At 40.4% G+C, this 26,471-nt stretch overlaps 1 protein-coding gene across 7 annotated transcripts in view; it reads left to right on the top strand.

Annotated features, from left to right (window-relative positions):
- C2H2orf76 (chromosome 2 C2orf76 homolog) overlaps positions 1–26,471 on the top strand; it is a 102,603-nt gene that overhangs the window by 21,957 nt on the left and 54,175 nt on the right. For 4 of the 7 annotated variants that reach the window (XM_053918587.2, XM_045203066.3, XM_045203068.3 and 1 more), the window contains 2 exons: positions 22,872–22,941; positions 24,037–24,181. In XM_053918587.2, the coding sequence (XP_053774562.1) occupies positions 22,921–22,941; positions 24,037–24,181 (166 nt within the window). In that variant the 5' untranslated portion in view covers positions 22,872–22,920. Of the gene's footprint in view, positions 1–8,713; positions 8,850–22,871; positions 22,942–24,032; positions 24,182–26,471 lie in introns of those variants that run through there. The other 3 variants (XM_045203065.3, XM_045203064.3, XM_053918589.1) reach the window with 3 other exon arrangements.

Raw genomic sequence — 26,471 nt, forward strand, 5'->3', positions numbered from 1 at the left:
CGAGGCTGTAGGCTAGACAGACATACTAGAAAAGACAGTCCAGAAAAAAGGCCGACAGGGCCTCTGCTCATAAGATGTGTAGAAACTCAGAGATGCAAGGAAAAATGCTCTCCCATTAAGAGCCAGTCCTCGTGTCTACACCATATGCTGGTGCATATTCCTATGAGTGTGCATCTCTGTCACTCTAGTTAATATGACTGAAAGGGCTGGGACTAAATCGGTTTTGTTAGTCTAGACTCTCAACAAGACTGCAAGCAGCAGGACCAGGCTAAGCTGCACTATTGACCTGAACCATGTCCCCAGGTTTTTATCCCAGCCCTCTGAACAAACCTCAGAAACCATCACTGGCCTTAGAAAAACCCGGTGCCTTTCTCTTAGTTTCTCTATTGGCTTTCCCACTTGGTTTGAAGCATCAATCCAGGGACAGGAACATGTACTAGCCATTGCACAGACTCTGCTGTGGGGCACAAGGAGGAAGTCTGGAGCAATTCTGTCTTCCTTAACAACCCTGGCCAGTGAGCTGACCACAAACCTGAATGCCCTGCAGGGCAAGCTGGGGTTACTGCTCACTTAGTTAAAGTTGGGGACAAATTTTTATACCACCTTTTGTAATTGGATAACTCAGAGGTAAAACTGCCCCTGGGATGCACTTAAGGTAAGGAGTCAATTAGTCCTCCAGGAAGCTTCCCTGGGTAACCAAGGGCAGTTTTGGTAAGATTGCCACCATTGGTCTGTAATTGGTTACCTGTCAGCTTGCTTATCGTGTTTATGAAATACCTGCAGGTCTAAGATGCAAATAACAGTGTTTGGGGAGAAGGAGAGTTAATACTGGCTTCCACAAAAAAAATTACAGGCATCCAGGGAGGTGAGGACTCCAAGATCTCAAGGGGTGCCTCCAGGTAGAGGCTGCCTACCTTTGCTAGAGGCTCCAGTCGGCAAAATCATCAGCTATGGAGAGTTGTACCTCCATGGGTACAACTTACCCATGGGGACTCCTTAAAGGGGTCTTTAAGGTTGTGGGGCCCGAAGGTAGATAACGTGCCACAGCTTGCTGGACATTCCTCCATTCAGGCAATTGATTTTGGCACAACTTGGGGTACTGCCTTGTGGTGTAGCCAGTATAAAGGACCAAGTAGAATGTCCAAGGGGGGCTGTATCAACCAGGGTTCAACTGGAGAAGCAGGACCAGTAGGGGCAAAATAGAAAACACAACACACATACCATACATGTTGTTGGCTTATTGCATCATGGGGACTAGCTGAGCAACCCAGAAGTCCAGAGGCAGGCAGACAGGAAGGGCTGCTGAGAAGCAGCTGGATCCCACAGATGCCAGCTGAAGACTGTGGTCCCAGGCAGTGGTCAGGAGGGGGGATCTGGAGGAAGGGAAAGCAACTATATGTAGCCCCCACTACAGTTTGGAATCTCTGCACTCAGGAAAGGCCTAAGTCCTCCCAAAGGGCTTCTCACTGATGGAGTCAGGCCCACTCACGAAAATCTCCCTTTTGAGTAATTTAAGGTCAGTTGATTATGGACTTTAATTATATCGGCTAAGTCTATGCTGCAGTCAGCCTGGCCACACTGACATGCCACAGAGCCACACTGCCTCCAATACCCAGAGTCCAACAATGTGCTAGGCTGCCTTTTTGGTGATGGGATGCTGAGGAGCCAGTTAGCTGTTCCTTGATGGCTAAAGAGATTGGGCATTGTGAATCAACCCACACAATCCCAAGAAACTTTACTTGGCTAGTAGACTTCTGGATTCTGCTGGTGGAAGTGTGATAACAGTATAGCCAGGGACTATTGAGACAGAGGTTTCTGACTTGCCAATGAACAGAATGTCTTTTATATATGAGGTCTGTCCAGAAAGTATCCAGCCAAGTACTAAGAAAAATAAGACATTTTATTGAAGAAGGTATAAGATACGAGAAACATTGTACATAGGATAATGACACCTCAGTCCCCTTCAAAGTAGGCATCTTGGGACCTCACACAGTTCTCCCAGCCTCTCTTCCACTGTTCAAAACACTCTGCAAAATTCTTTGTTGGAATCACCATCAGCCGCCCCGTCGTATTTTCCTGAACGTCATTGACAGTCTGAAATTTCTTTTCAAAGGTGATTTTAGTTTTGGGAAAAGCCAGAAGTCACAGGGCACCAAATCTGGGCTTTAGGGGGCTGAGTCACCTGGATGATTTGATGTTTTGCCAAGAATTCTGCATGAGGCGTGGCGTGCAAGCAGGCGTGTTATTGCGATGCAGCTGCCAATCTCTCATTGCATCTTTCTCGAAAGCCTTCTGAATCATCTGAACAGTTTCTGCAGAGGAATATTTAAGCTTAACACAAAATTTGATACAGATTTGTGGCTTTACTTGCTCATTCATTTTGAATGCAATGGACACACAGTACACATGCTCACTCAATGGCATCTACTGCCCCCACTGACTAGGACAGTGAAGTCATCATTGTTCACACATGCGCATTCCAGTCTACTCTCCTTGGCTGCCAGGTTACATCAATGTCATGCAAACAATTCTCATTATATTAACAATGGCTGAACTTTTTGTGGATAGACCTTCATATTGAAAACTCTATGGACATCAGATGGTAGGGTCAATTCCACGAAATCCTGACCCACCTACTGGACCTGCGACTCTTCCCAATGGGGGAGAATTCCCCCTGGCAGTATGGACAGGGAAGTACAAGTATATATAACAAGTCATTTATACATTCAGATGTAGAAACAACAATTCACTGAATTGGCCTGAAGGACCCCGTCCACTAGGTCATGTTAGTTTCCCTTCCCCACTGTGAATCCTGTCCAAAACCCATTAGCAGAATCTGAGTACCCTGTCCCCACACTGGGCCAGGTAGGGTGGTGATTTGGGTGCCTGCACCCACAGAACCATAAAAATTTGAATCCTTTCTCTCCCTGAAGTTCCCCAACATACTTGAGTATATAAGGCCTTCAATCTTTCTTGGGGACAGGGAGACCTTGGCTGCATGTTCTTAATCATTTTCCTTAAAGCTTTCTTAGAGGGTGACTGGAGGTATCAGGGGGTATGGAGGGGGAGTGCAGCTCTGTACCAGTAAGCAAGGCACACTTACTCACTCCCTCATGGCTATTCATGGCTCAACTCAACTTTTCGGTTACTCAAAGCTCTCCTAGAACCTCATTGCTGACATTTGTTTCAGCTATGGGACTCCTTTACTCAACAGCCACAGACACAGTGCCTGCCACCTGGGGCCGTGGAGCTTGCTGCCTCATTGAGGAGAGTGAACAACCACTCAAACACCGCTAGACAGCTTGTTTCAATCCTACCTTTTGCTGCACATCCTCTAAAGGTTAATAAACTTACTCCCTCACAGCCACCACTTGGACAAGAACATTTGCTGCCAGGTGCCAGGGAATATTCTTATTCCCCTGAGTCCATGGGACCATCGTCTTTTCTGTACCAGAAAGCCATGTCCCTGCCAGCATCCCATCCTTGTCAACAAGAACTGTGAAGAGTGTGAGATTTTATTCTACCTGTTAGCTGACAAGCCAGCTTGTCAGTGAGTGTCCTGGATACTGTAGAGGACATGGGACTCCTGGGTCAGAAACAAAGGACTGTGTTACAGCCCAGCCAACAGCATGAACTCCATGTTTGGGTCATCTCTTCCTGCCCGTCAGTCCACAGCTGCAGTTTCGATAATCAAGAAAACCCCTGAGTTTCGATAATCAAGAAAACCCCCTCAACCTTAACCCAGAGAGACATTGTTTTTATTACACTGGACAGTAAACAAGTCTTCCCTGTACTCTGGAGGGAGATAATATCTCCGTCTTCCTATGCTATTTGCTATACACACATCCTTGAAAAGTTAGTTCAGAACTAAAGAAGACAGCACCTCTGCTAATGAGATATGCAGAAGTGTGAGAGACCTGTGAATTGTCTTCCAACACACTGGACAAGGATTAACGTTCCCACTGATGATTGTGAATCAAGAAAAAAGAATTTATATCCAATATACCTTGTTTAAGAAGAAAAGTGTGTGAAATACTCTTTCTAAATGGTTGTCTCTATGCCTTTGGATTACTCAACTGTCCAAAACAGTACTCTGAGATCTTACCTCCCTTGAGCAGAGAAAACAAATTACAATTTTGTGTTTTTGTCCCAAATAGGAGGTCAAAAAGGCAGGTCTGTGGAACTGTAGGTATTGATTTGTCATTGGGTGGTATACTCAAGGTGAACAGCAATCAGTGGTTTATGACAATTGTTTATGACCCTTCAGGAAATGCCACTGCTAATGTCATTATCCGTAGTTACAGCATAGAGAAGCATTTGTGACTTGTCAAATGTAGCTAATATTTATTTTGCATCTGTGCTATCTAAACACCTAAAGTGGAAGGCTTTGTTTTACTTTTTTAAGTTATGTTTTATTGATTATGTTATTACAGTTGTCCCAATTTTTCCTCCTTTGTCCTCCACTCAGCACCCCCCAGTCCCTCAGGCAGTCCTCACACCATTGTTCGTGTCCGTGGGTTCTACGAATAAGTTCTTTGGCTACTCCATTTCCTATACTGTACATTACATCCCCATGGCTATTCTGTAACTACCTATTTGTTCTCCCTAATCCCCTTGCCTCTTCACCTATTCCCCCAAACTCCCTCCCATCTGGCAACATCAAAATGCTCTCCATATCCGTGATTCTGTCTCTGTTCTTATTTGCTTAATTTGCTTTTTAGATTCAGTTGTTGATAGATATGTATTTATTGCCATTTTATTGTTCATAGTTTTGATCTTACTCTTTTTATTAAAAAGACCCTTTAACACTTCACATAATAAATAATGGTTTGGTGATGATGAACTCCTTTAGTTTTCTTGTCTGGGAAGTGCTTTATCTGCCCTTCAGTTCTAAATGATATCTTTGCTGGGTAGAGCAATCTTGACTATAGGTCCCCGCTTTTCATGACTTTGAATATTTCTTGGCAGTCTCTTCTAGACTGCAACATTTCTTTTGAGAAATCAGCTGACAGGGAAAGCTTTATTTTTTAACCCAAAAATGGTTGAGGTTAAAGACTTTAAAAGCATTCATAAGTTAATACATTGAAAATGTCTTTCTCAGGAAGTTTGTGTTAGTGAAAGACGAATAAATGAAATTTTCGAATATAATAATGCTTTGAATTGAATTATACAACTAAACGTTTTGGGGAAGAAAAGGCCAAGAGGTTTTCAAGTGTTTATTTTATCTTCACATGGTCCTAGGCTACAAATATATACTTAGTTTCATATTTTTAAAATTATGCTTTTGAAAAAACTTAAAGCAATTTTCTGTTAACTTTTCATTTTTTGGTAATGACCAGCTTTTGGTATTTTATTGTTGCTGAGATAGATTTTTAAAATATTTCTTAATTCCATGTATGTGCTTTTAAAAACAATTATGCCTTCAAAGTAGGCCAGAATAGATTAAAATGAAAGAAACATTGCACTTTTAGTTATTTGTAGTCTTAAAGGTGACTTGGTTATAATTTGTCGTTCTTAAGAACTGCAATTAAATTGAAATTTTATATAAAAAAGTTATTTGACAAAGTTAAGTTCTCTTTAAAAGGGGGACATTTATCATTCACTTACTTAGCAGTCTGCTAGGTGCTCGTTAAATGGCATGTAGATTTTTTTCCTTCTCTTCCTCTGGCCTTAAACATCTTTTTATTATTTTTTATTTCTGGTAAAATGACATATTTGGGTGTTATTTTGTAGTACATAGGATAATTTACTCAAAATTATTAAGGTGCAGTTTCAGAATCATTTGCATGTCCAGTGATTTTCGTTGCAGCGGAACTCTTCTTTTTCCTACTTTGATATCTGATCATCTTGCCCCGGTTTCGTTTCCTCACATAAAAGAACAATACACTTTATTTTTTAGCTTCTTTTTACTGAATTGTTTCAAAAGAAAGGTGAATGAAATCTGCCCTGTAATTAGTTTCTAAACCTAGAGGAAAATTAAGCATTTAGTGTGAGTTTTATATATATATATTTGTATGTTTTTGTATGTGGTTAGAAAATTACTTTTTTTAAAGTTGTACTTTATTCATATTGGTAAGACAAACTTTAAAGCAAATTTGATATCCTTAAATTTATGGAGTAGATATATGACTTCACCAAATATTTTAGTTAAAATGCTTCACTCTAAGGGGACTTCAAAATCAAGTCATATAACACCACTTCTTGGAAACCTACCTCGTGCGGGAAGGAAGGGCAGCCCTGCAAGCTTCTGCTGGGTTGGGGGGTGGGTATAAAATCTTCCTCATGTTAACTGCCCAACTGTTGAGTGCTTTTCTATACTTAAAGCTGCTATTTGGCTCACTTTAGATTCTATTCTCTTACAAAAAGGTCAAGAGCATACTTTCTTAAAAAGTACTAGAAGGCACACATACTTTTTTTTTTCTTTTTGGTAATATAGTCAGTCCTCATTATTTGCAGATTCTGTATGAATTCACCTACTCACTAACATTTATTTGTAATCCCAAAAGTAACATTTAGGGCACTTATTCAGTCATTTCCGGACATGTGCAGAGGGGTGAAAAACATGAGTCAATGAAGTTTACTTTTCCATCTGAGGTCAAACAAGGTGACGCTGCCTTCTTCCAGCTCTCTCACTAAACAAGTGTCTGGATTGTGCTCTTTTTAGTGTCATGCTTTTTTGTGTTTTTGTGCTTTTTTTTTTTTTTTGGTGCTGCTTTAAAATGGCCCCAAGCACTGTGCTGAAGTGCTGACGTGCTGTCTAGTGTTTCTAAGTCCGAGAAGGCTGTGTATATGTACCTTAACGAAGAAAATGTGTATTAGGTAAGCTTTGTTAAGGCTTGACTTATAACACTCTGAGTTAATGAACCAACAATATGTGTTAAATAAGAGGCCTTTAATCAGAAACATACGTAAAGCAAGGTTATGTTGACAGTGTGGTGAGAACCTAGGCCTGTATTTCCCCAGAAGCCATAGTCAGTATTCATTAGTTCAGTGTTGGGGACCACTTTATATAAAGTATATCCTCTGAGAATAACCAGAATTGGTGGGCCTTTTGTTTTTCTTTTTTTAGCTGATAGAGGTCAATCTAAAGTCAGCAATCCAGTATTTTGTGAGTATGCATGTTTTTTGTTTTTCACCTCCAGAGTATGCCTCAGCTGGTTTACAGCCAGCTCCTCAGCTTGAACTTTGCTGTGGGGAGAAGAGCCAGCTTGGGAATGGCAGCAGCTGGACTGCTGGGCAATCTGGCATGGCACTTGTCTTGGCTTTCCCTGACTATCCCATGCCGAGTTTCCACCTTCCCTCTTCATGCTGTTGGAGCCTAGGCCACAAACACCAGCTCCTGCTGGCCTGTAATGACCAGGGGATTCTGGTCCAGGAGGGGACGGTGCTGGGCCATGGCCCTTCTTGCCCCTGATAATGCAGTAGTTACCTGTTAGGGACCTAGGAACTCCATATAAGGGGGTTCATTCATGGTTTTGTTTGTTTCTTTGTTTTTAAGTTTTGCCTTGCTTTGGATATGACTCTTCCTTCATCACCCCAAACCAGCTGGGTAAGGTACCAGCCTGAACACATTTTTTAGGTAGGGAAGTTTAAAGACCGTCTTAAGCCCTAGGCACTGTTACTTTTCAAATTCCTACCCTAAATCATATAAAATGTACCCATATCCTAAAGTAAATCTAATATATCTAATTATGAGTAGAGTTGAGTTGCTATAAAAATGTCATGTGTGTAGGTATTTAGTTAAATGTTAATTTTTATATTCTAGAACAATACGTACCCGCCCTCTTCCCTCCGAAACATTTCACGGGCTCTGTTAAAGCTTCTTGATCCTATAGTGCAGGACAGATATGTCAATGTGTCCTTAGGAAAGGGAGGAATTCGTTTTCAGCTGCTCTTTAATTCTCCAGGCCTTGATGGGGGCTTAGCTGGGCCTCATGCCACATGTGTTGCTGGGTGTATAAAAATAAACCATACAACTCTCTCCCCCTCAAGGAACTTCCAAGCTATCCTCCTTCAAGGGGTGGCTTTACTATGGCATGATCAGGTGCTGTGGGCAGACGGGGGCCTTCAAGCTGATTGGGACAAGGGTCGGGGTGAGGGCAAGGAGGAGCAAAGGTGTCCTGAAGCAGATGGTCCTAGGCTGAGTTTTGAAGGATGCCTGTGTGGTCAAGTGAAGAGATGAGGGGCAGAGGGAGTTTGGAGAAAAGCTGGGGGTAGATAGATGGGGCAGAGGCCTGGAAACAGCCTGGTGTGTGTGGGAAACTACAGGCTGTCATTGCTGCTGGAGTGATACTCAAAAGGGAGATTGTGGTGGTAACACAACCATCAGAGAGGCGGGGAGGGGCTGCGTATGCAGGCCTTTGTGCCATCTTAGACAAGTTTAGGCTTGTTCTGCGAAGGTGACCTGCTTCTGGTACCTCTGACTTCTGAATGTTTTTTGGTATCCTTCAGTGAATATCAGTTGTATAAACAAGTTTCTGACCTTCACTGTCCTTTACAGTATTTGCTAAGTTCTGTATTATTTTCTTTTGTTCAGTTACCTCTTTTTAAAAGAAATAGAAAGAGCTTAGTTTTACAAATAAGTTTTTGTTGATGCATAGCACATCAGAAAAGTACAAATACAAGTATACAGGGAAACAGCTTAATTATAGCCATTCTCATAGGTATGGAAATCATGATTTTTAAATACTGTTATTCTTTTGGTGCTTTTTAGCTGCAGATCTGTAACAAAGAACTTTTCCTTCACCAGCTATTTGGTAACCTTGAAACACAGCCTGTATAAGAAAGGCATAAAATATTGGATTATTTTTCTCATTTCTCATCTTGGAAAGCCAATTTCAGTAAAACAAGTAAGTGCACTTCCCATAGTCCTTAAGGAAAATTAGATAATGCTTTCTTTTCTTCTGGTAATATCTACTATTATTTAGTTATTGAGTATATATTAAAACATTTCTGTTTTTTAATTTTTATGTTTTTAATGTTTTACTGTTTATGCTATTGCAGTTGTTCCGATTTTCCCTTCACTCCCCTCCACCCACCGCACCATTCTTTCAGTCAGTCCCCCGTCCCTCCTCCCTTCTGGGAGCTGTCCGTCTGTTCCATGATTCTGGGCCTCTGGTTCTATTTTGCTCATTAGTTTACTTTTTCTTTAGATTTCTCTTTTAAGTGAGATCATATGGTATTTGTCATTCACTGACTGGCTTATTTCACTTAGCATAATAGTCTTCAGTTCCGTCCATGGAGTCACAAAAGGTAGGAATTCTTTTTTTTTCCCCCCTGCTGCATAGTATATACCATTATGTAAATATACCACAGTTTTTTAATTCACTCATCTACTGATGGGCACTTAGGCTGTTTCCAAATCTTGGCTACTGTAAATAGTGCTGCTATGAACATTGGGTGCATAAATTCTTTTGAATTGGTGTTTCAGGATTCTTAGGGTATACTCCCAGCTACGGAATCACTGGGTGAAAAGGCAGTTCCATTTTTAATTTTTTGAGGAAATGCCATACTGTTTTCCACAGTGGCCGCAGCAGTCTGCATTCCCACTAACAGTGCACTAGGGTTGCCTTTTCTCTACACCCTCGTCAGCACTCGTTTTTTGTTAATTTAATAGTAATAGCCATTTTGGCAGGTGTGAGCTGATGTCTCATTGTGGTTTTTACATTTCTCTGATGGCTAGTAATGTTGAACATTTTTTCATATGTCTACTGACCATCTGTATTTCTTTTTGATGAAGAAGTGTCTATTCAGGTCCTTTGCCCAATTTTTAAAATTAAATTGTATGTCTTCCTGGTGTGGAGTTGTATGAATTCTTTATATATTTTGGAGATTAAACTCTTACCTAATGTATCATTGGCAAATATGTTATGCCATTCAGGGGGTTCCCTTTTCATTTGGCTGATTGTTTTTTTTTTGTTTTTTTTTTTATAGCTGTGCAGAAGCCTTTTAATTTGATGTAGTCCCATTTGTTTATTTTTTCCATTATTTCCCTTGGTCTAGCAGATATATTGGCAAAAATATTGATACATGAAATATCTGAAATTTTACTGCCTATGTTTTCCACTAGGATTTTTATGCTGTCACAAATTATATTTGGTTTTTTTACCCATTTTGAGTTTATTTTAGTGTGTGGTATAAGTTGGTGATCTAGTTTCTTTTTTCTTTTCTTTTTTTCCTTTTGCATGTACCAGTCCAGTTCTCCCAACACCATTTATTGAAGAGACTGTCTTTACTCCATTGTATCCTTGTGCCGCTTTGTCAAATATTAATTGACCATAAAGGCGTGGGTTTATTTCTGGGCTCTGTATTCTGTTCCATTGATGTGTCTGTTGTTATGCCAGTATCAGACTGTTTTGATTACAGGGCTTCGTAGTATAGTTTGATATTATGTATTGTGATCCCTCCAACTTTGTTTTTCTTTCTCAAGATTGCTGAGGCTATTTGGGGTCTTTTTTGGTTCCATGTAAATTTTTGGAGTGTTTGTTTTAGATCTGTGAAATATGCCATTGGTATTTTAATAAGAATTGAGATGAATCTGTGGATTTCTTTGGGTAGTATGGACATTTTAATAATGTTAATTCTTCCAGTCTATGCACCCGGCATATGCTTCTATTTATTTGTATCTTCCTTAATTTTTTTAGTGTTGTATAGTTCTCCAAGTACAGTTCTTTTACCTCCTTGGTTAAATTTATTCCTAGGTACTTTATTTTTATTTTTTTGTTGCAATAGTAAATAAGATTGTTTTCTTAGTTTCTTTTTCTGATGGTTCATTGTTGGTGTACAAAACTACCATCAATTTCTGAATTGTATTCCATTGTATTGTATTCTGCTACTCTGCCAAATTCACTTATTACATATCAAGTAGTTTTTCTGGTAGAGCCTATAGGGTTTTTTATGTACACTATCATGTCATCTGTGAATTATACAGTTTTACTTTCTCCTTTCCAATTTTGATGCTTTTTATTTCTTGTTTAATTGCTGTGTCTAGGACTTAGAGGACTACGTTGAATAAGAGTGGTGAAAGCAGTCACCCTTGTGTCATTCCTGATTCAAATGAAACACTTATTTGCCCATTGAGTATGATGTTGTCAGTAGGTTTCTTGTATATGGCATTTATTATGTTGAGGTATGCTCCCTCTAGTTCCACTTTACAGAGTGGTTTTTTTTTTTATCATAAATGGGTGCTGGATTTTATCAAATTCTTTTTCTGCATTTATTCGTATGTTCATGTCATTTTTGTCTTTCATGTTGTTTATGTGATATATCAGTGGCCTTGATTATAGTGGCCTTGTAATACAGTTTGATAACAGGTATTGTGATCCCTCCTACTTTGTTCTTCTTTCTCAAAATATCTGCAGCTATTCGGGGTCGTTTATGGTTCCATATAAATTTCTGAAATCTTTTTTTCTATATCTGTGAAATACCATTGGTACTTTAATAGGGATTGCATTGAATCTATAAATTGCTTTGGGTAGTATGGACGTTTTGATGATGTTAATTCTTCCAGTCCATGAACATGGTACATGCTTCCATTTGTTTGTGTCTTCCTTAATTTCTTTCTTCAGTGTTGTGTAGTTTTCTGAGTACAGGCCTTTTACTTCCTTGGTTAGGTTTATTCCTAGGTACTTTATTTTTCTTGTTGCTATATCAAATGGGATTTTTTCCCTAACTTCTGCTTCTGATATTTCATAGTTGGTGTACACAAATGCCTGCAATTTCTGAGTATTGACTTTGTATCCTGCTGTTTTGCCAAATTCACTTATTAGGTGGAATGTTTTTTTTGGTGGAGTCTATAAGATTTTCTATGTACACTATCATGTCATCTGCAAACAGTGACAGTTTTGCTTCCTCCTTTCCAATTTGGATGCCTTTTATTTCTTTTTTTTGTCTGATTGCTGTGGCTAGGACTTCCGATACTATGTTGAATAGGAGTAGTGAGAGAGGGCATCCTTGTCTTGTTCCTGATCTTAGTGGGAAAGCTCTAAGTTTTTGTCCATTGAGTATGATGTTGGCTGTAGGTCTCTCATATATGACCTTTATTATGTTGAGGAATGCGCCCTCTATTCCCACTTTGCTCAGTGTTTTTATCATAAATGGGTGCTGTACCTTATCAAATGCTTTTTCCACATCTATTGATATGATCATGTGATTTTGGTCTTTGCTTTTGTTTATATGATGTATTATGTTTATTGATTTGCGAATATGGTACCATCCTTGCATCCCTGGGATGAATCTTACTTGATCATGGTGTATGATCTTTTTAATGTATTGCTGGATGCGGTTTGCCAATATTTTGTTGAGGATTTTAGCGGCTGTGTTCATCAGTGAGAATTGGCCTGAGTTTTCTTTCTTTGTTATGTGTTTATCTGGTTTTGGGATTAGGATGATGCTGGCTTCATAAAAAGAGTTTGAGAGTCTTCCATCTTCTTGGCTTTTTTGGAATAATCTGTGAAGGACAGGGGTTAGCTCTTCCTTAAATGCTTTGTAAAATTCTGTGAAACCATCTGGTCCAGGGCTTTTGTGTGTTGGAAGCTTTTTGATTACTGTTTCAATTTCATCAGCTGTTATTGGTCTGTTCAGGCTTTCTGCTTCTTCTTCACTGAGTTTTGGAAGGTTATATTTTTCTAGAAATTTGTCCATTTCACCAAGATTTTCAAATTTCTTGGCATATAGTTCTTCATAGTAATTTCTTACAATCCTTTGTATTTCTGTGGCATCAGTTGTAATCTCTCCTCTTTCATTTCTAATTGTGTTTATTAGGATCCTCTCTCTTTTTTTCTTGATGAGTCTCCTTAAAGGCTTGTCAATTTTGTTTGTCTTTTCGAAGAACCAGCTCCTGGATTCATTGATCCTTAGAATTGTGCTTTTGGTCTCAATGTTGTTTAATTCTGCTCTGATCTTGGTTATTTCCTCCTTCTACTTGCTCTGTGCTGTCTTTGTTGTTGTTCCTCGAGTTCTGGTAGGCGTAGGGTTAGGTTGTTTGTTTGAAATGTTTCTATCTTTTTAAGGTAGGCCTGTATTGCTATGAACTTCCCTGTCAGGACTGCCTTCGTTGTGTCCCATTAGCTTTGGATTGTTGTGAGTTCATTTTCATTCGTTTCCAGAAACTTTTTGATTTCTTCCTTAATCTCATTCTTCATCCATTCATTGTTTAATGGCGTGCTATTCAATCTCCATGAGTTTGAGTGTTACTGAGTTTTTTCCTTGAGGTTGGTTTCTAGTTTCAGTCCTTTGTGGTCAGAGAAAATGCTTGATATGATTTCAATTTTCTTGAATTTGTTGAGGATTGTTTTGTGTCCTATCATGTGGTGTATCTTTGAAAAAGTTCCATGTACACTTGAAAAGAATGTGTATTTTGCTTTTTTTGGATGAAAAGCTCTCTCTATATATATATCAGTTAAGTCCATTTGATCTAAGGCATTTTTCAATGTCACAATATCTTTGTTGATATTTTGTTGGGAAGATCTGTCCATCTTTGACAGTGGGGTGTTAAAGTCCCCTACTATAATTGTGTTGCTGTCAATATCTTTCTTGAAGTCTTCCAAGAATTTCTTTTATGTATTTGGGTGCTCCTATCCTGGGCACGTATATATTTACAATGTTTATGTCTTCTTGGTGGATTCTTCCTTTGAGTATTATGAAGTGATCTTCTGGGTCTCTCTTTATGGCTCTTTTTTGAAGTCTATTTTGTCTGATAAGAGTATTGCTATCCTGGCTTTTTTTTTGCTGTCCATTTGCTTGGAATATTTGTTTCCAGCCCTTCACTTTCAGTCTGTGTAGGTCTTCTGTTCTGAGTTGGCTCTCTTGTAGGCAGCATATGTGTGGGTCGTGATTTCTTATCCATTCAGCTATTCTATGTCTTTTGATTGGAACATTTAATCCATTTACATTTAAGGTTATTATTGATAGGTACTTACTCATTGCCATTTTTTGGTACCTGTGTTCCTTTCTCTCTCACTGTTTTTCTTCCTGTTCTTAATGCAGACCCTTTAGCATCTCTTACAGAGCTGGTTTGGAGGAGGTGTATTCTTTCAGCCTTGTTTTGTCTGGGAAAGTCCTTATTTGGCCTTCCATTTTAATTGAGAGCCTTGCTGGATAAAGTAATATTGGTTGCAGGCCTTTGCTTTTCATTACTTGGAATATTTCTTCTGTCCTGGAGTGTTTCCATTGAGAAGTCAGCTGCTACTCTTATTGGGGCTCCCCTGTATGTTACTTCCTGTTTCTCCCTTGCTGCCTTAAAGATTCTCTCTTTGTCCTGGAATTTTGCCATTTTAATTGTGATGTGTCTTGAAGTGGGCCTCTTTGGGTTCCTCTTGATTGGGATTCTCTGTTTCCTGCATTTGTGTGACTTTTTCCCTCATCATATTACGGAATTTTTCCATCATTACTTTTTCAAACACATTTTATATTCCTTGGTCCTCTTCTCCTACTGGTATCCCTTGTATAATGATATTATTATGTTTCATGTTGTCCTGAATTTCCCTTAACCAGTCTTCATTCTTTCTCAGTCTCTTTTCCTTTTCTTGCTCTTTCTGGGTATTTTTTTCTACCTTGCCCTCCAGTTCGCTGATTTGATCCTCTGCTTCATCTAGCCTGCTTTTGATTCCTTTTGATGTGTTCCTCAGTTCAGAAATTGTATTATTCATTTCCTCTTGGCCCTTGTTGATAGTTTCTAGTTCCTTTTTTCATGTTGATATAGTTTGCAGTGAGTTCATTGTAGTTTCCCTGTGGTTTTTAGTAATTCTCTGTGAGCTCAGTGAGCTTCCTGATAACCATTGCTTTGAACTCAGTATCTGATAGTTGACTTGCCTCTATTTCATGTAGCATTGTTTCTGAGACTTTCCCCTTTCCTTTCATTTGGGGATTGTGTCTTTGTCTTCCCATTGTTTGTGAGACTCTTCTTGTTATCCTCTGCTTCTTAAGTTGATTTGTTCTGACTCCCTGGGTTTATAGTGTGAAGTTCTATGGTAGGAGACCTGTGAGATTCAGTAGTGCAGTCTCCTTGATCTGAGCTTGCTGGTCTTGGGCTGTCATTTATGTTGGCTTTCTGTATGTCTTTGGGTTTTGATTGTTGTTGAGTCTTTCTTTGGTGGGTCCTTCCCTCCAGCTGGTTAACTGAGGGTGCCTCCATCCACCATGTCTTGTATTCTGTTGTGCGGGTGTGGACAGCTTGTGTTGAAGCTAATTCTTCTGTGTGTACAAGGTTTTGAGGCTTCTCTCTCACTCTTGTTCAGTTGGTTGTTCTGGGTAATTTCTCCACCATTTACTTATATTTCCAGATTGGTCAAGGGTGGTGGTTAGTGTGGCTTCCAGTCCCTCATTCGCCTCCTTCCGTTGTTATCTGTTGGTGGTTTCCTTTGTTGGTGGGTTTCCTCTTCCAGCAGGTGTACTGGTGTTCACAGCTCCCACCTACTGTTTTATGTGATTAATTGGAGGGGGAAGGCCAAATGGATTAAGACAGCAGGAGTGTGTTGTGTAGTATTTAAAGTATTGACCTGAAGAGAAGAGATAGGAAGCCCTTTGGATATGTATAGTGTTAACCGTGATATTTCACCCAACTAGCCACTTTTTAGAAAGGGTGGAAAAAAGATAAGACTCTTGTTGTGTGAGGAAGGATCCTGAGTTGGATCTAGAAAGCAGTGAGCTTGTGGAAGGTCAGATTATGAGATATAGTGAGAGTAAAGGATAGAAAGTAGGTGTAGTATGTGAGAGAATAGAGTTAACCACAACAATAATAAAGTTCCAGAAACAGTGAAGTGAGCTAAGGTCTGGGAGGGGTGCTGTGTAGTATTTACAATTGTATGGAACAGCAATTATTTACAATAGTAATGGAGCAACAATCATATGACAGAATCTATGTGATTTGAATAACAAGAGTGGGAAGTACACAACCTAGAGTAGTGTGCTATTGGAACACAAGTGAAGAGAAAGAAGGAAAATTAAAAATATACTATGATAGAGAGAACAAGGAAAACCAGTCAAACAATGCAATTTAACAAACCAAGTAAAGAAGACTAAACAGAAAGAAGAGTAATAAAAAAATACTAATAAAATAAAAGATGAAAAAAAACCATATATAGAATAACTTGCAAGTTCTCTGGAATAGCAAAATGAAATTTGTCTCACTGTCTCAAAGTGACAGTGAGACATGTCACTTTGTCATCCCGTGTTAGACCCCTCTTTGAGTCTAACTCTGGTCCTTTCAGATCTCCAGGTTTTACTGTCCCACTTGTGGGAATTAAAAAAAAAAAGAAGCAGCAGCCTCCTGCTGACTTTATACAAGCCAAGCCAGTTCTGCTGGTCTTCCTGGCTGCAGCAGGCTGAGGGGGATTGGTTTCATTTTTCTCCCTTCCTGTGGTTTTTCTTGGATGGGGGCCAGGTCTGAACTGCACTCTTTGTAGTTGCCCAGCCTCCAGCCCAGTTCTTCAATTCGTTGCTTGGCCCTCAGTGCCCTTCTGCGACTGGCCTACACTTTCAGTCCATCAGTTGTGCCGTCCTTGATTGAGGTGCACCAATTAGGGGCAACTCACATGCCACCTTCTCGCTCTTTGCTGTCCTAGATGCTAGGTACTCTCAAAGTCTCTTCAGGGTAGTTTGGCTTCCCCACTGAGTTAAGTCTTTCTGGGGATTGCTGACTCTGAGCCCTGCTGCTCTCCTCTGTGCGGTATCTCTGCCTTCTTCTTAGCAAGCCTGTGGGGCCCGGGAGGGGCACTGCAGTGGCTGCCCTGGCTGCTGCTACACCCGGGGCTCTGGGTGTGATCTCTGGGCCTCCACTGCTGGGGCAGGATGGCAGCTGCTGGGCGGCGGGGTCAGGCGCACATTGTCCTTGGGGCTTTGGGTAGGAGTGCATGGCCTCCACGGCTATTGCTTCTGCAGTGGCAGCTGGGGCAGTGGGGTCCGGTGTGTTCTGCTGGAATGAGTAGTTGGCCTCCACTGCTGGGGCAGGAGCGCAGTCTCAGGGCAATCAGGGGAGGGTGTCAGGTGTGTGCTGGCTTCCACTGCTGCGGTTACAGCCCTGGAGGGGTGGGGGGCAGCTGGGTTGTCCTGCACCACTGGGGTCGCAGGTGGGGTTGGGTGCCCTCCATCGCTGTGTCTGGGGGTTTAGCGGTGCAGCCGCAATCCTGGCAGCAGAGGTGCGCCCACAGCTGAGGCTGTGGAGGCTGCTTGGGCCAGGGGTGGTGGGGGTGGGTACTGTGGGAGAATTACCTAAAAAGCCACTGAGTGCCTCTTTTTTTCTTTTTCAAAAATTCCTCTTATATAAGCCTGCTGTTCCAAACAAGTGCCTGGCCTCTTACACAGCCCGATTCTCCAACCAGTCTGGGGACTATCTGGGTCAGGGTCCATGACGGCCCAACTGTTCCCAGCCAGTGTGCACAGTCTCAGCAGGTGCACACTACCCCTGTGTGTTTGCCACTTCATCCTTATTCCCCTCAGTGACTTCAAGCATCCAGGTCTATCCTGGTGCTGCCAAAACCTCCTTGTTTGTCAGGGGAGGGAGCTGTTGACCTGGCTCTCTCCCGAGAATCCTGCAGTAGACCCGGCAGTTGCTGGGCCTCAGGCTGCAGCCACCCTGGTCCCCCTGCTGGTCCCAGGGACCTTATTGTCCTGAAGCACTCTTCTTATTGTCTGACTTTTCAATGTCCTCAACAGTTTTGGCCTCCAACCTTCATATATGCTGGGATACCGTTGGCTGTTCACTCTGTTTCTCAGAAGATCAGCTAGGTGTTCCACCCATGCACAGGGGGAAGTGGACTCCACTCCCACCTATCCCCTGCCTTCTTCACACCTTCCATTTTAAAAGAAAGCCTTGCTGGATGCAGTAGTCTTGGTTGCAGGTCCTTGCTTTTCATTATTTGGAATATTTCATGCCCATCCTTTCTTGCTTGTGCCTGTTTAGAAATCAGCTGATAGCCTTACTAGAGCTCCCTTGTATGTTACTAGCTGTTTCCCCCTTGCTGCCTTTAAGATTCTCTCTTTGTATTCAAATGTTACCATTTTAATTGTGATGGATCTTGGATTGGGCCTCTTTGGTTTATCATGATTGGATCTGTCTGTGCTTCCTGAACTTGTATTACTTTTTCCTTCACCAAGTTAGGGATGTTTTCTGTCATTATTTCGTTAAACAGATTTTCTGTCCCTTGCTTCCTTTCTTTTCCTTCTGGTATCCCCATTATGTGAATATTGTTGTGCTTCATGTTCCCAAAGCTCCCTTAAACTAACTTGGTTCTTTTTAAGTCTTTTTTTAATTTTGTTGCTCTGCCTGGGTGTTTTTTTCTACCTTGTCTTCCAACTCGTTGATTCAGTCCTTCATAGTCTGCTTTTAATTTCTTCTAGGGTATTCTTCATTTTCAGATACTGTATTCATTTCCACCTGCTTCTTATTCATAGTTTCTATGTCCTTTTTCATGCTAATTTAGTTCCCATTAAGTTCCTTGTAGTTTTCACTATGTTTCTTGGGCATCCTTACAACCATTGCTTTGAACTCTATGTCTGATAAATTGCTTGCCTCAAATTCATTCAGCTCTTCTTCTGGGGATTCCTCTTTTCCTTTTGGTTGGGGGTTGTTTCTTTCTCTCCTCATTTTAGCTGACTCTTTTTGTTTGTTTCTGCATATTAGGTTGATCTTCTTTGACTCCCTGTCTTCATGGGGTGGTCTTATGTGGTAGGAGTCCTGTGGCATTTAGTGGTGCAGTTTTCTTCACCTCCTGAGCTGGATGATCCTTTATGAAGTTTATGTGGGCTCTCCTGTTGTATTTGGGTTTTGATTGTTGTTGGCCCATTAGTTGGTGGGTTCTCGCCTCTGGTTGGCTTGCTGAGAGTCTCAACCATCACCACATCTTGTATGCTGTTGTACATGTGCTGATAGAACAAAACAAAACAACACAATAAACAAAACCCACACTAGCAAAAATACCCCCAACAACAACAGCAGTATCAATGGCAAATGAGCAAAGATTAATAAATGTGGAAAGAGAATAAGAATATTATAAGAAATAAAAAAAAAGACTATGAGGTGAGTAAAGAAAAATAATTGTGAGAGGATGAGATAGGAGAAATAGTAAGAGTAAGAATAGAAACAAGGAATTGCCACAAAGGTTTGAAGAAAGGGAAAAAAATGAAAAGTAAGAAAGGGACAGAAGAAAGAAATGGAATAAGAAAAGGGGAGAGTAAAATGAGATTTGAAATAAAAAATAGTGAAAAATAGGAACAAATTTGAAGGAAAAGAAAAATGTTAAAAAGGTGTGTGAAAGAAAAAATAATGTAAATAGTGGAAAACAATGAAGTGGAATTTGTCTCAGCAGAATTTAGTGCTTGCCTGCTGGGTTCTCCTTCTGGATATGACTCTGGTGTTTTCTAAAGCTGGTGTAAGCCAATGTCAGATGTTGTCCCTGTCTAGCTCTAGGTAGCCTGTTCAAAGCTACAGGCAATCCACAGTCTGTGGGTGTCTCCTTCAGGCTTGGTTCAACTAGGATGGACCTTGCTGCTTTGCACTGCTGGCTTTTTTCCAGCATAAGGCCCACAGGTACTGCTTCCACTTGCCTTTATCTGCAGTCCTGCCATTAGTCTTAGTCTAGCCACTGACCTATCTGTTTCTGAGAGGGCTTCTGGTACAATCAGGATGATGGGCCCCCTGAATCTCCCTTGGGAGGAGCTGTTAGATTTTAGGCAAGATGGTGGTGGATATGTTCCCTGTCCTGCACCACATGTCTTGGTCTGTCCCAGATTATTTCCAGTAGTGGTGAATAGTTTCTAAAGAGTTAGCTGTCCGTTTCATGTGAGGGGCCAATCTGTGTAAAAGGGTCAGTTCTTTCCTGCTTGGAGCTGATGGCAGCTCTGTATAAGAGCTCAAGATGTTTGGGGTCAGCCTCCCTCTTTAAGTCTCTCTGCCCTTCTGTGGTTGCCTGGTTTCTCTCTAGAGCCTTTTGATGAGGGTCTGAAAGCTGAGACCAGCTTTCAGCTCACTGTTGAAATAGGGCTAGCAGGTTTCCCCTTTGTTGGAATTGTAGTCTGTAGGGCACTCAGTGAGGGGAGATGGATGGGGCCCAGAAAACCCCTTGTTGCACAATTTCTGATCTCTCTGCCCAGCTGGTTTCAGTGGGATAGGACCTAAAGAACCAGTGTGGCTTGGCATGGCTGAGAAAAGTTCAGAATGGCCCCATCTGGAGTTTTTCTTTTTTCCTCCTGCAGAAATGTGCCGGAGGGGATATTTTGGACCTGTCAGGACTCTTCTTCAGTTTCCCTGTTTGAAGTGGTGTCTGCAACCCTGCTGGAGGCAGATGGGCACAGCTTTCCTTTCCCAGAAGATTGTATTCTGCAGGGTGGTTTGCCTCACTGTCAATTATCCCAGGTGCTCAACTCCTGCTGGTTTAACTCCCAGACTTTGCAGGAGACATAGTCCAGAACAATCTGTTCTGAAGAGCCCCCAGTGTGCTTGCAAGCCAAGCTGGGTGGAGTCAGCAAACCTCTCCTGCAAATTTCTGATCTCCCTGCCTAGCTGGATTCACTGGGAAAGGATCTGGAGATCCAGTGTGGCTTGGAGCACCTGAGAAAAGTCCAGAATGGGTCAAAAAATAATTTTCCCATTCCATTAGGTTCCTCTCTTAGTCTGAACTTGTATAGTGAGCTCTTCAGCTTGGTGCCCAAACCATAGGAACACTTTGCACTGAATTATGATCTCTGATTTTCACAGGTATGATGGAGAACCTTACTACCTCCCGCTGCCAGAGCCCACAGCCTCCCCTTCCCTCTCTAGTGCTGCAGGTATCCTTAGGGCCCTGCAGTTCCAAGGGGAGGGAGCTCCACTGCTGCAATTTCAATCTGGTCTCTGCTGGCAGGGTAGCTGTGCCCGGGTTGCCTGGCCACTTTTCAGTTACTTTTAAAAAGTTTCTATGCTGTACCTGCACTGTGTACTGAGTCAATGTCTGAATCTCTGCACATACAACCTCCCCAAGGAGTGAGATGTCTCTCAAAGTTGCGGCTGGCTGCAGCCTGCAGGTGTCTCTGACATACCCAGGTGTGGCCACCTGGTTGCTTTAGTAGTCTCTGCCCTATCTGGAGCTCTCCAGATTGGCACCTCAGCTATGGGGGTGCTGTGTGTGTATGTAGCCTGGGTCTCACAGACTTAGTGGGATTCCCCCAGGTTACCTCCGATTGGGGTTGGTAATCCCTGTGTGGAACTAAAGCCCTTGCTCCAAGAGGGGAGGGAGCTTCAGAGCTGCCATTTCTGTCTGGTCTCTCAACTGCAGTAGGAGCCATGCACAGAGTATTTCCCCTTCCACTTATAAAATCCCATTACCAGGTGTATGAAGCATCTTCTGTGTTCCTTGATTCAAAACTTCATATCTGCTAAGATTCCGTTGATTGTTCAGGTTGGTTGTTGGAAGATCAGCTGAAAATCTGGGTTGGGGGTAGGAGCAAGTGGACTCAGCTTCCGTCTACTCAGCTGCCATCTTTGGATCCCATATTACAACAAATTTCTGATGAAGATGACAGTATAGTGTTCACCAAAATTAAACATTAATGTAAATTTGGAGCTTTAAATTGAAAGCCTCAACTATTTAAGTATAAATTTGGACTGCTTTTTAGTAAGTGAAAAAAAACAAACCTACAATTACAAAGTAGTTTCATAATGCCTGGCTTCCTTGGTTAGATCCTTTACATGATTTGTTTCATTGTACCTGGGAATCTAGTATCTTTATCTGCTGCCTCTATGAGATGTCTTTATGCCCAAACCTATTTTATCCCAGGTAGAGTAACAATAATAGCAGCTACTTTTTACTGAGATCCTACTATGTGAGATCCCCAGTGTGTCACGGCCAAGAGGTAGAGTTGATTTAAGCTGCATCTGTCTAGCTCTAACCTCTGGGGGCTGGGACTGTGTTCTGGGCTTTCCCAACCTGTGTGGGTGTGTTTTGGAGGGCATCTTTATTATTTTGGGAGCTTAGGTAATAGGGGGAAGAAATGGTCATAATTTTAACAAACCTGTTGACACTGCTTCTGAAATACAGAAGTCCTTTATAATATCCCTTTCTCAAGAGATATTCTTTATTAAGTACTTTAGTCTATTTTAAGTTGTAATTTTGTAGGTGTTTGCTGAACTGCTATTATGTGGTAGATTCTAGGATTAGAATTTTGGGGAACATTTCAAACCAAATATAATAACCAATAGCATTGGGATTTTTAAAAGATTTGTTAATTTAAACTCTACCACTAAATGAGATTATAAGGTAAATCCTTACCTTATTTTAGAGGGAAATATTTCCAGTTCTAGGAACCATTCATTTAATTATAAACAGTATGCTAATTATAATTACAAATTATTTTATGTATTAAAACAGCTTGAACTTTGATTTCCATTATGCTATATATTTTCTCAAACCTAGTAAAATATTTGTATAAGCATTCTATGATTCAGAGAGACTTTCTAGGCCAAATTAGTGTGGCTTGTTGCTATCTATTATAAAGTATCCCAAATACACTAAAAAACATAAAATGTACTCTTCTATCCATGTAACTAATGTCCTACTCAAGACATAAAATGCTACCAACATAATCAAAGGGCATGTGATCTCTAATTGTTTAATCCTTCCTTTTCCTTAGGGATGACAACTACTTGTCTCCTTTTAAACATGATAAAAGCTGTATTTTTGAACCTTGTGTAAATGGTAGTATACTCTGATTCTTTGACTAGTATTTTTTCATTCACCATAATATTTTTAAGATTCACCTATGCTGATGTATGTAGCTCTAGTCCATTCATTTTAATTGCTTTGATTATCCATAATTTACTTATCTGTTCTCCTCTTGATGACATTTGTTTCAAGTTTTTGCAATTAACAAATAATGTTACTATGAATATTCTTTTACAGTTCTCCTGGTACACAAAGGTGAGAGATTCTGTGGGGTACCTACCTATGAATGAAATTGCCAGGTCAAAAGGTATGTGTATCTTTAGCTTTACTCAGTATTGCTTCCTAAAGTAGCATGCATTTGGATGCCCGCCTTCACTGACTAAATTCTCATTGTTCTACACCCTTGCCAACACTAGGTGTTGTCAGACTTTTTGTCAGTTTGATGAGTGACATATCTCACTGTTATTTTGAATTCCTCTGATTACTAGTAAGACTGGACATCTTACATTTTTTAGTATTAAAGGTATTTTTTCTTATCATGTGTATAGTATGGCTGAAAATTGTATGTAAGGTTGAAAGTGTGAAGTAGTAACTACTAGATAGAAATATACTACATTAGTATCTTTAAAGCATTGGCAACTTTGCAGATATTTTTGGAGGAAATAATTTAGGATAATTTCCTGGCAGTATATTAGAGACAACATGGACTTTGGAATTAAATTAATGCTTGAGTCCTGACCTTTTTTTGTTTATCGGCTCTATGACTTTGGGCAGTTTGTACAATCACTCTGAGTCTGTTTCCTTATCCTTAAAATGAGTTCAATAATTTATGGTTTGGTGATAGAATCATGAGATAACATTAACACCTGACACATAGCCCTAGAACATAGTTTTAGGATGAAATAAACATACTCACATTAAACAACAGTATAAAAGATTGTTAATATTATGTCATATAATTAAATCAACACTGAAATCAGGCACATTTGAGATTAAATGCGACTGTTGATAGTTGACTCTGAAACATACATCTTCTCAGGGCCAGGTGAGGAGACCACCAGCATAGCAATGCCAGAACAGCTGTGTGTATGCCACATCTCTTTCTGTGGCAACCCCCGCTGGTCCCTATGCATGAATTGCCCCTCACACATGACACTTGTGTTCATCTTCTGTGCCCTGTCAGCTTTCTGCCAATCAGAATAGCTTTGTGACAAAGCTGTCCAGGTCACAGTGGATAGGAGGGAGTAACCTGGGACTCTTGTGGGTATTCCAGAATCTGGTTTGGGTTTGGGGACTCTGCCAAACATTATGGGAGAGATGGGCTGGGTGTCACAGAGAGCGAAAGGCAGCCCAGAACTGTAAGCTGGTGTTATTTAAACTATTCTTGTATCCCTTGCCACAGGAATTTCTTCACATGGCTTCCAAAGAAGTGACCATCACAGTTCGCCTCATTCGTTCATTTGAGCATCGAAATTTCAAACCTGTGGTATATCATGGAGTTAATTTGGACCAAACTGTAAAGGAATTTATAGTATTTCTAAAACAAGGTATGAGACATCGTGGTCATTTTGTTCTGTTAGTGTTCCGCTAGTGTTTTGTTAGTATTACACTGACAGTAATCTTTAAAAAAATATTTTGAAAGGCATTAATTGAGGTTGTAAGCCAGGTGCTGCCTTGGCTGGCTCCAGTTATGGCCTCTGAATAGGAGCAGAGGCATCGCCCCAGGGCTCATTTAGCAAAGTGAGCCCTTGTCAGGGAGTATACCACCAGAGTTGGCTTCTTTCTTTCTTTTTAAATTAAAAAAAAATTCAAGGCCTAGTTTGCTTGTAACAGGCTTATACATTTGGAGGCTGATTAATAAGGGAGTATAGTATAGCTAATGGCATTACCTGGCTGAGCACACAGAGGGCCTCCTGGGGAGTGTGGCGGGAAAGTGTTTCCACAGCCAGGAAATTGTGGGAGCTGTTGGTCACTGTGCTCATAGAAACAATGGCCAGGCTGACTGGTGCTGGTTTACCATTGCAAAGCTCCAAAACAGTAAACATGAAGTTAGTCTTTGTTTGGATCGGTTCTTGATGGGTTTCTAACTGATGTTTTTAATTGTTGAAGTGTTCCAATCATCAACATTTGATAAAACATCTAGAATAAGCTTTTATTATTTTAATTCAAGTGTTATTTATACATGTACAGATCTTAGTGTGTTGTTTCCTGAGTTTTGACAGAGGTATCCCTTTATATCCAACTTGTTTATTTATTTTTTAGTTTGGCGTAATTTCAGACACAGAAATGTAGAAAGAGGACAAAGAATTCCTGGATCCCCTTTACACAGATTTCCAAATGTGAACATTTTGTTACATTTGTTTTCTTCCCCCTTTTTTCATCTCTTACTCTCCTTACCCCAGCCATTTGTTCATCCTGAACCACCTACATTGCTGGCACATTCTCTTGTACTTCTAAATATATCAGTGCATATTACCTGAAAACAAGGGATTCTCTTGCATAACGACAGAACAATGATGAAAACCAGGAACCTAACATTGAAAAAATGCTGTTATATGATTTACAGATCTTAGTGAGATTTTAATTGTCCCAGTAAAGTCTTTCTAAGGTCATGTTACATTCAATCTCTTTAACCTGAAATTAATTTCTTTAATCTAGAGTCTTATATTTCATCATTTTGGCAATTTTGAATAGTACCAGCCAATTATTCTATAGATTTAGGTTATGCCTCTTGGCAAAGAAATCGTGGAAGTGATGCTGACTTCACCAGGAGGCCCTGCTGTCTACTAGACTCATCACTGGCCGTGGTAACTTGATTGGTTAAGGCAGTGTCTGCCAGGTCTCTCCTCTGTAACTTTTAATTGTAATTGAAAAGTAAGTTGTAGGGGTGTCTTCTGAGACTATCTATGTGAATATCCTGATACTTCTTAAAATTTCATACACTAGCATTCTTTGATGATTCTTGCCTGAATCAATTATTATTTTGATTATTGGAAAATGGTGATTTTTCTTATTCCATCATTCCTCTTACCCACATTAGTCGTTTTTGTGTAGTAAGGAAGAGCTTTCTACCCCACCCCACCCCATTTCATTTACTTAATTGTTTATATCACTGTGGACTCATGGATTCTTACTGGATTGAAAGGATTATAATTCTTCATTATCATTATTTATTTTGATGCTCTAATTATTCCCATTTTGGCATATGGTAGCCCCTTAAATCTGGCTCCATGTCCTTTTAACATGACCCCATTATTCTTTGAGTACTTCCTTACTTTTTGGTACAATAAGACATTCCAGACTTGTCCTGTTCTTTCTGTCCTGACACCGGGTATTGGCCATTTCTCTGAGGGGCTCTGATCCCATTACTAGGGAATGGTATTGGGAAACCAAGATCTTGACTTATATATGTGCAATGTAAATGTGTAACATAGCTAACTTTTTTGAATGTTGTGAATTCTTCACATTTTACTTCTTAACTGTTTTTGTAAATTTTCTAAAGTCTTCTCCTTCACTTTTTTTCCTGTCTAATTTTGGGTAGTTGTCCTGTTCAGTATTACCTAATAAAGAGTAGGAGAGTTATATAGACCCATAGAGAAGACAGACTAGTCTGTCTGCTTGGTGGTGACTGTAAAAGGTTTGTAAGGACATAATTATTCCTTAAAGTAACTCTAGGCTTATTAGAATGTGTATTTTTGTTGCTGTGTTCTTAATTGTTAGAGGGAGATTCAGACTTGGTACTAAGATATTGCCAACTACAGTGTATCCTGATATTGAAAAGGTATCACCAAAAAAGCATGTTCAGGTTTTGAAATAAAAACAAATTCCTACATTTTT

This window comes from Desmodus rotundus, chromosome 2 (genome assembly GCF_022682495.2).
Source record: "Desmodus rotundus isolate HL8 chromosome 2, HLdesRot8A.1, whole genome shotgun sequence".
In the NCBI taxonomy this organism is placed as follows: Eukaryota; Metazoa; Chordata; class Mammalia; order Chiroptera; family Phyllostomidae; genus Desmodus; species Desmodus rotundus.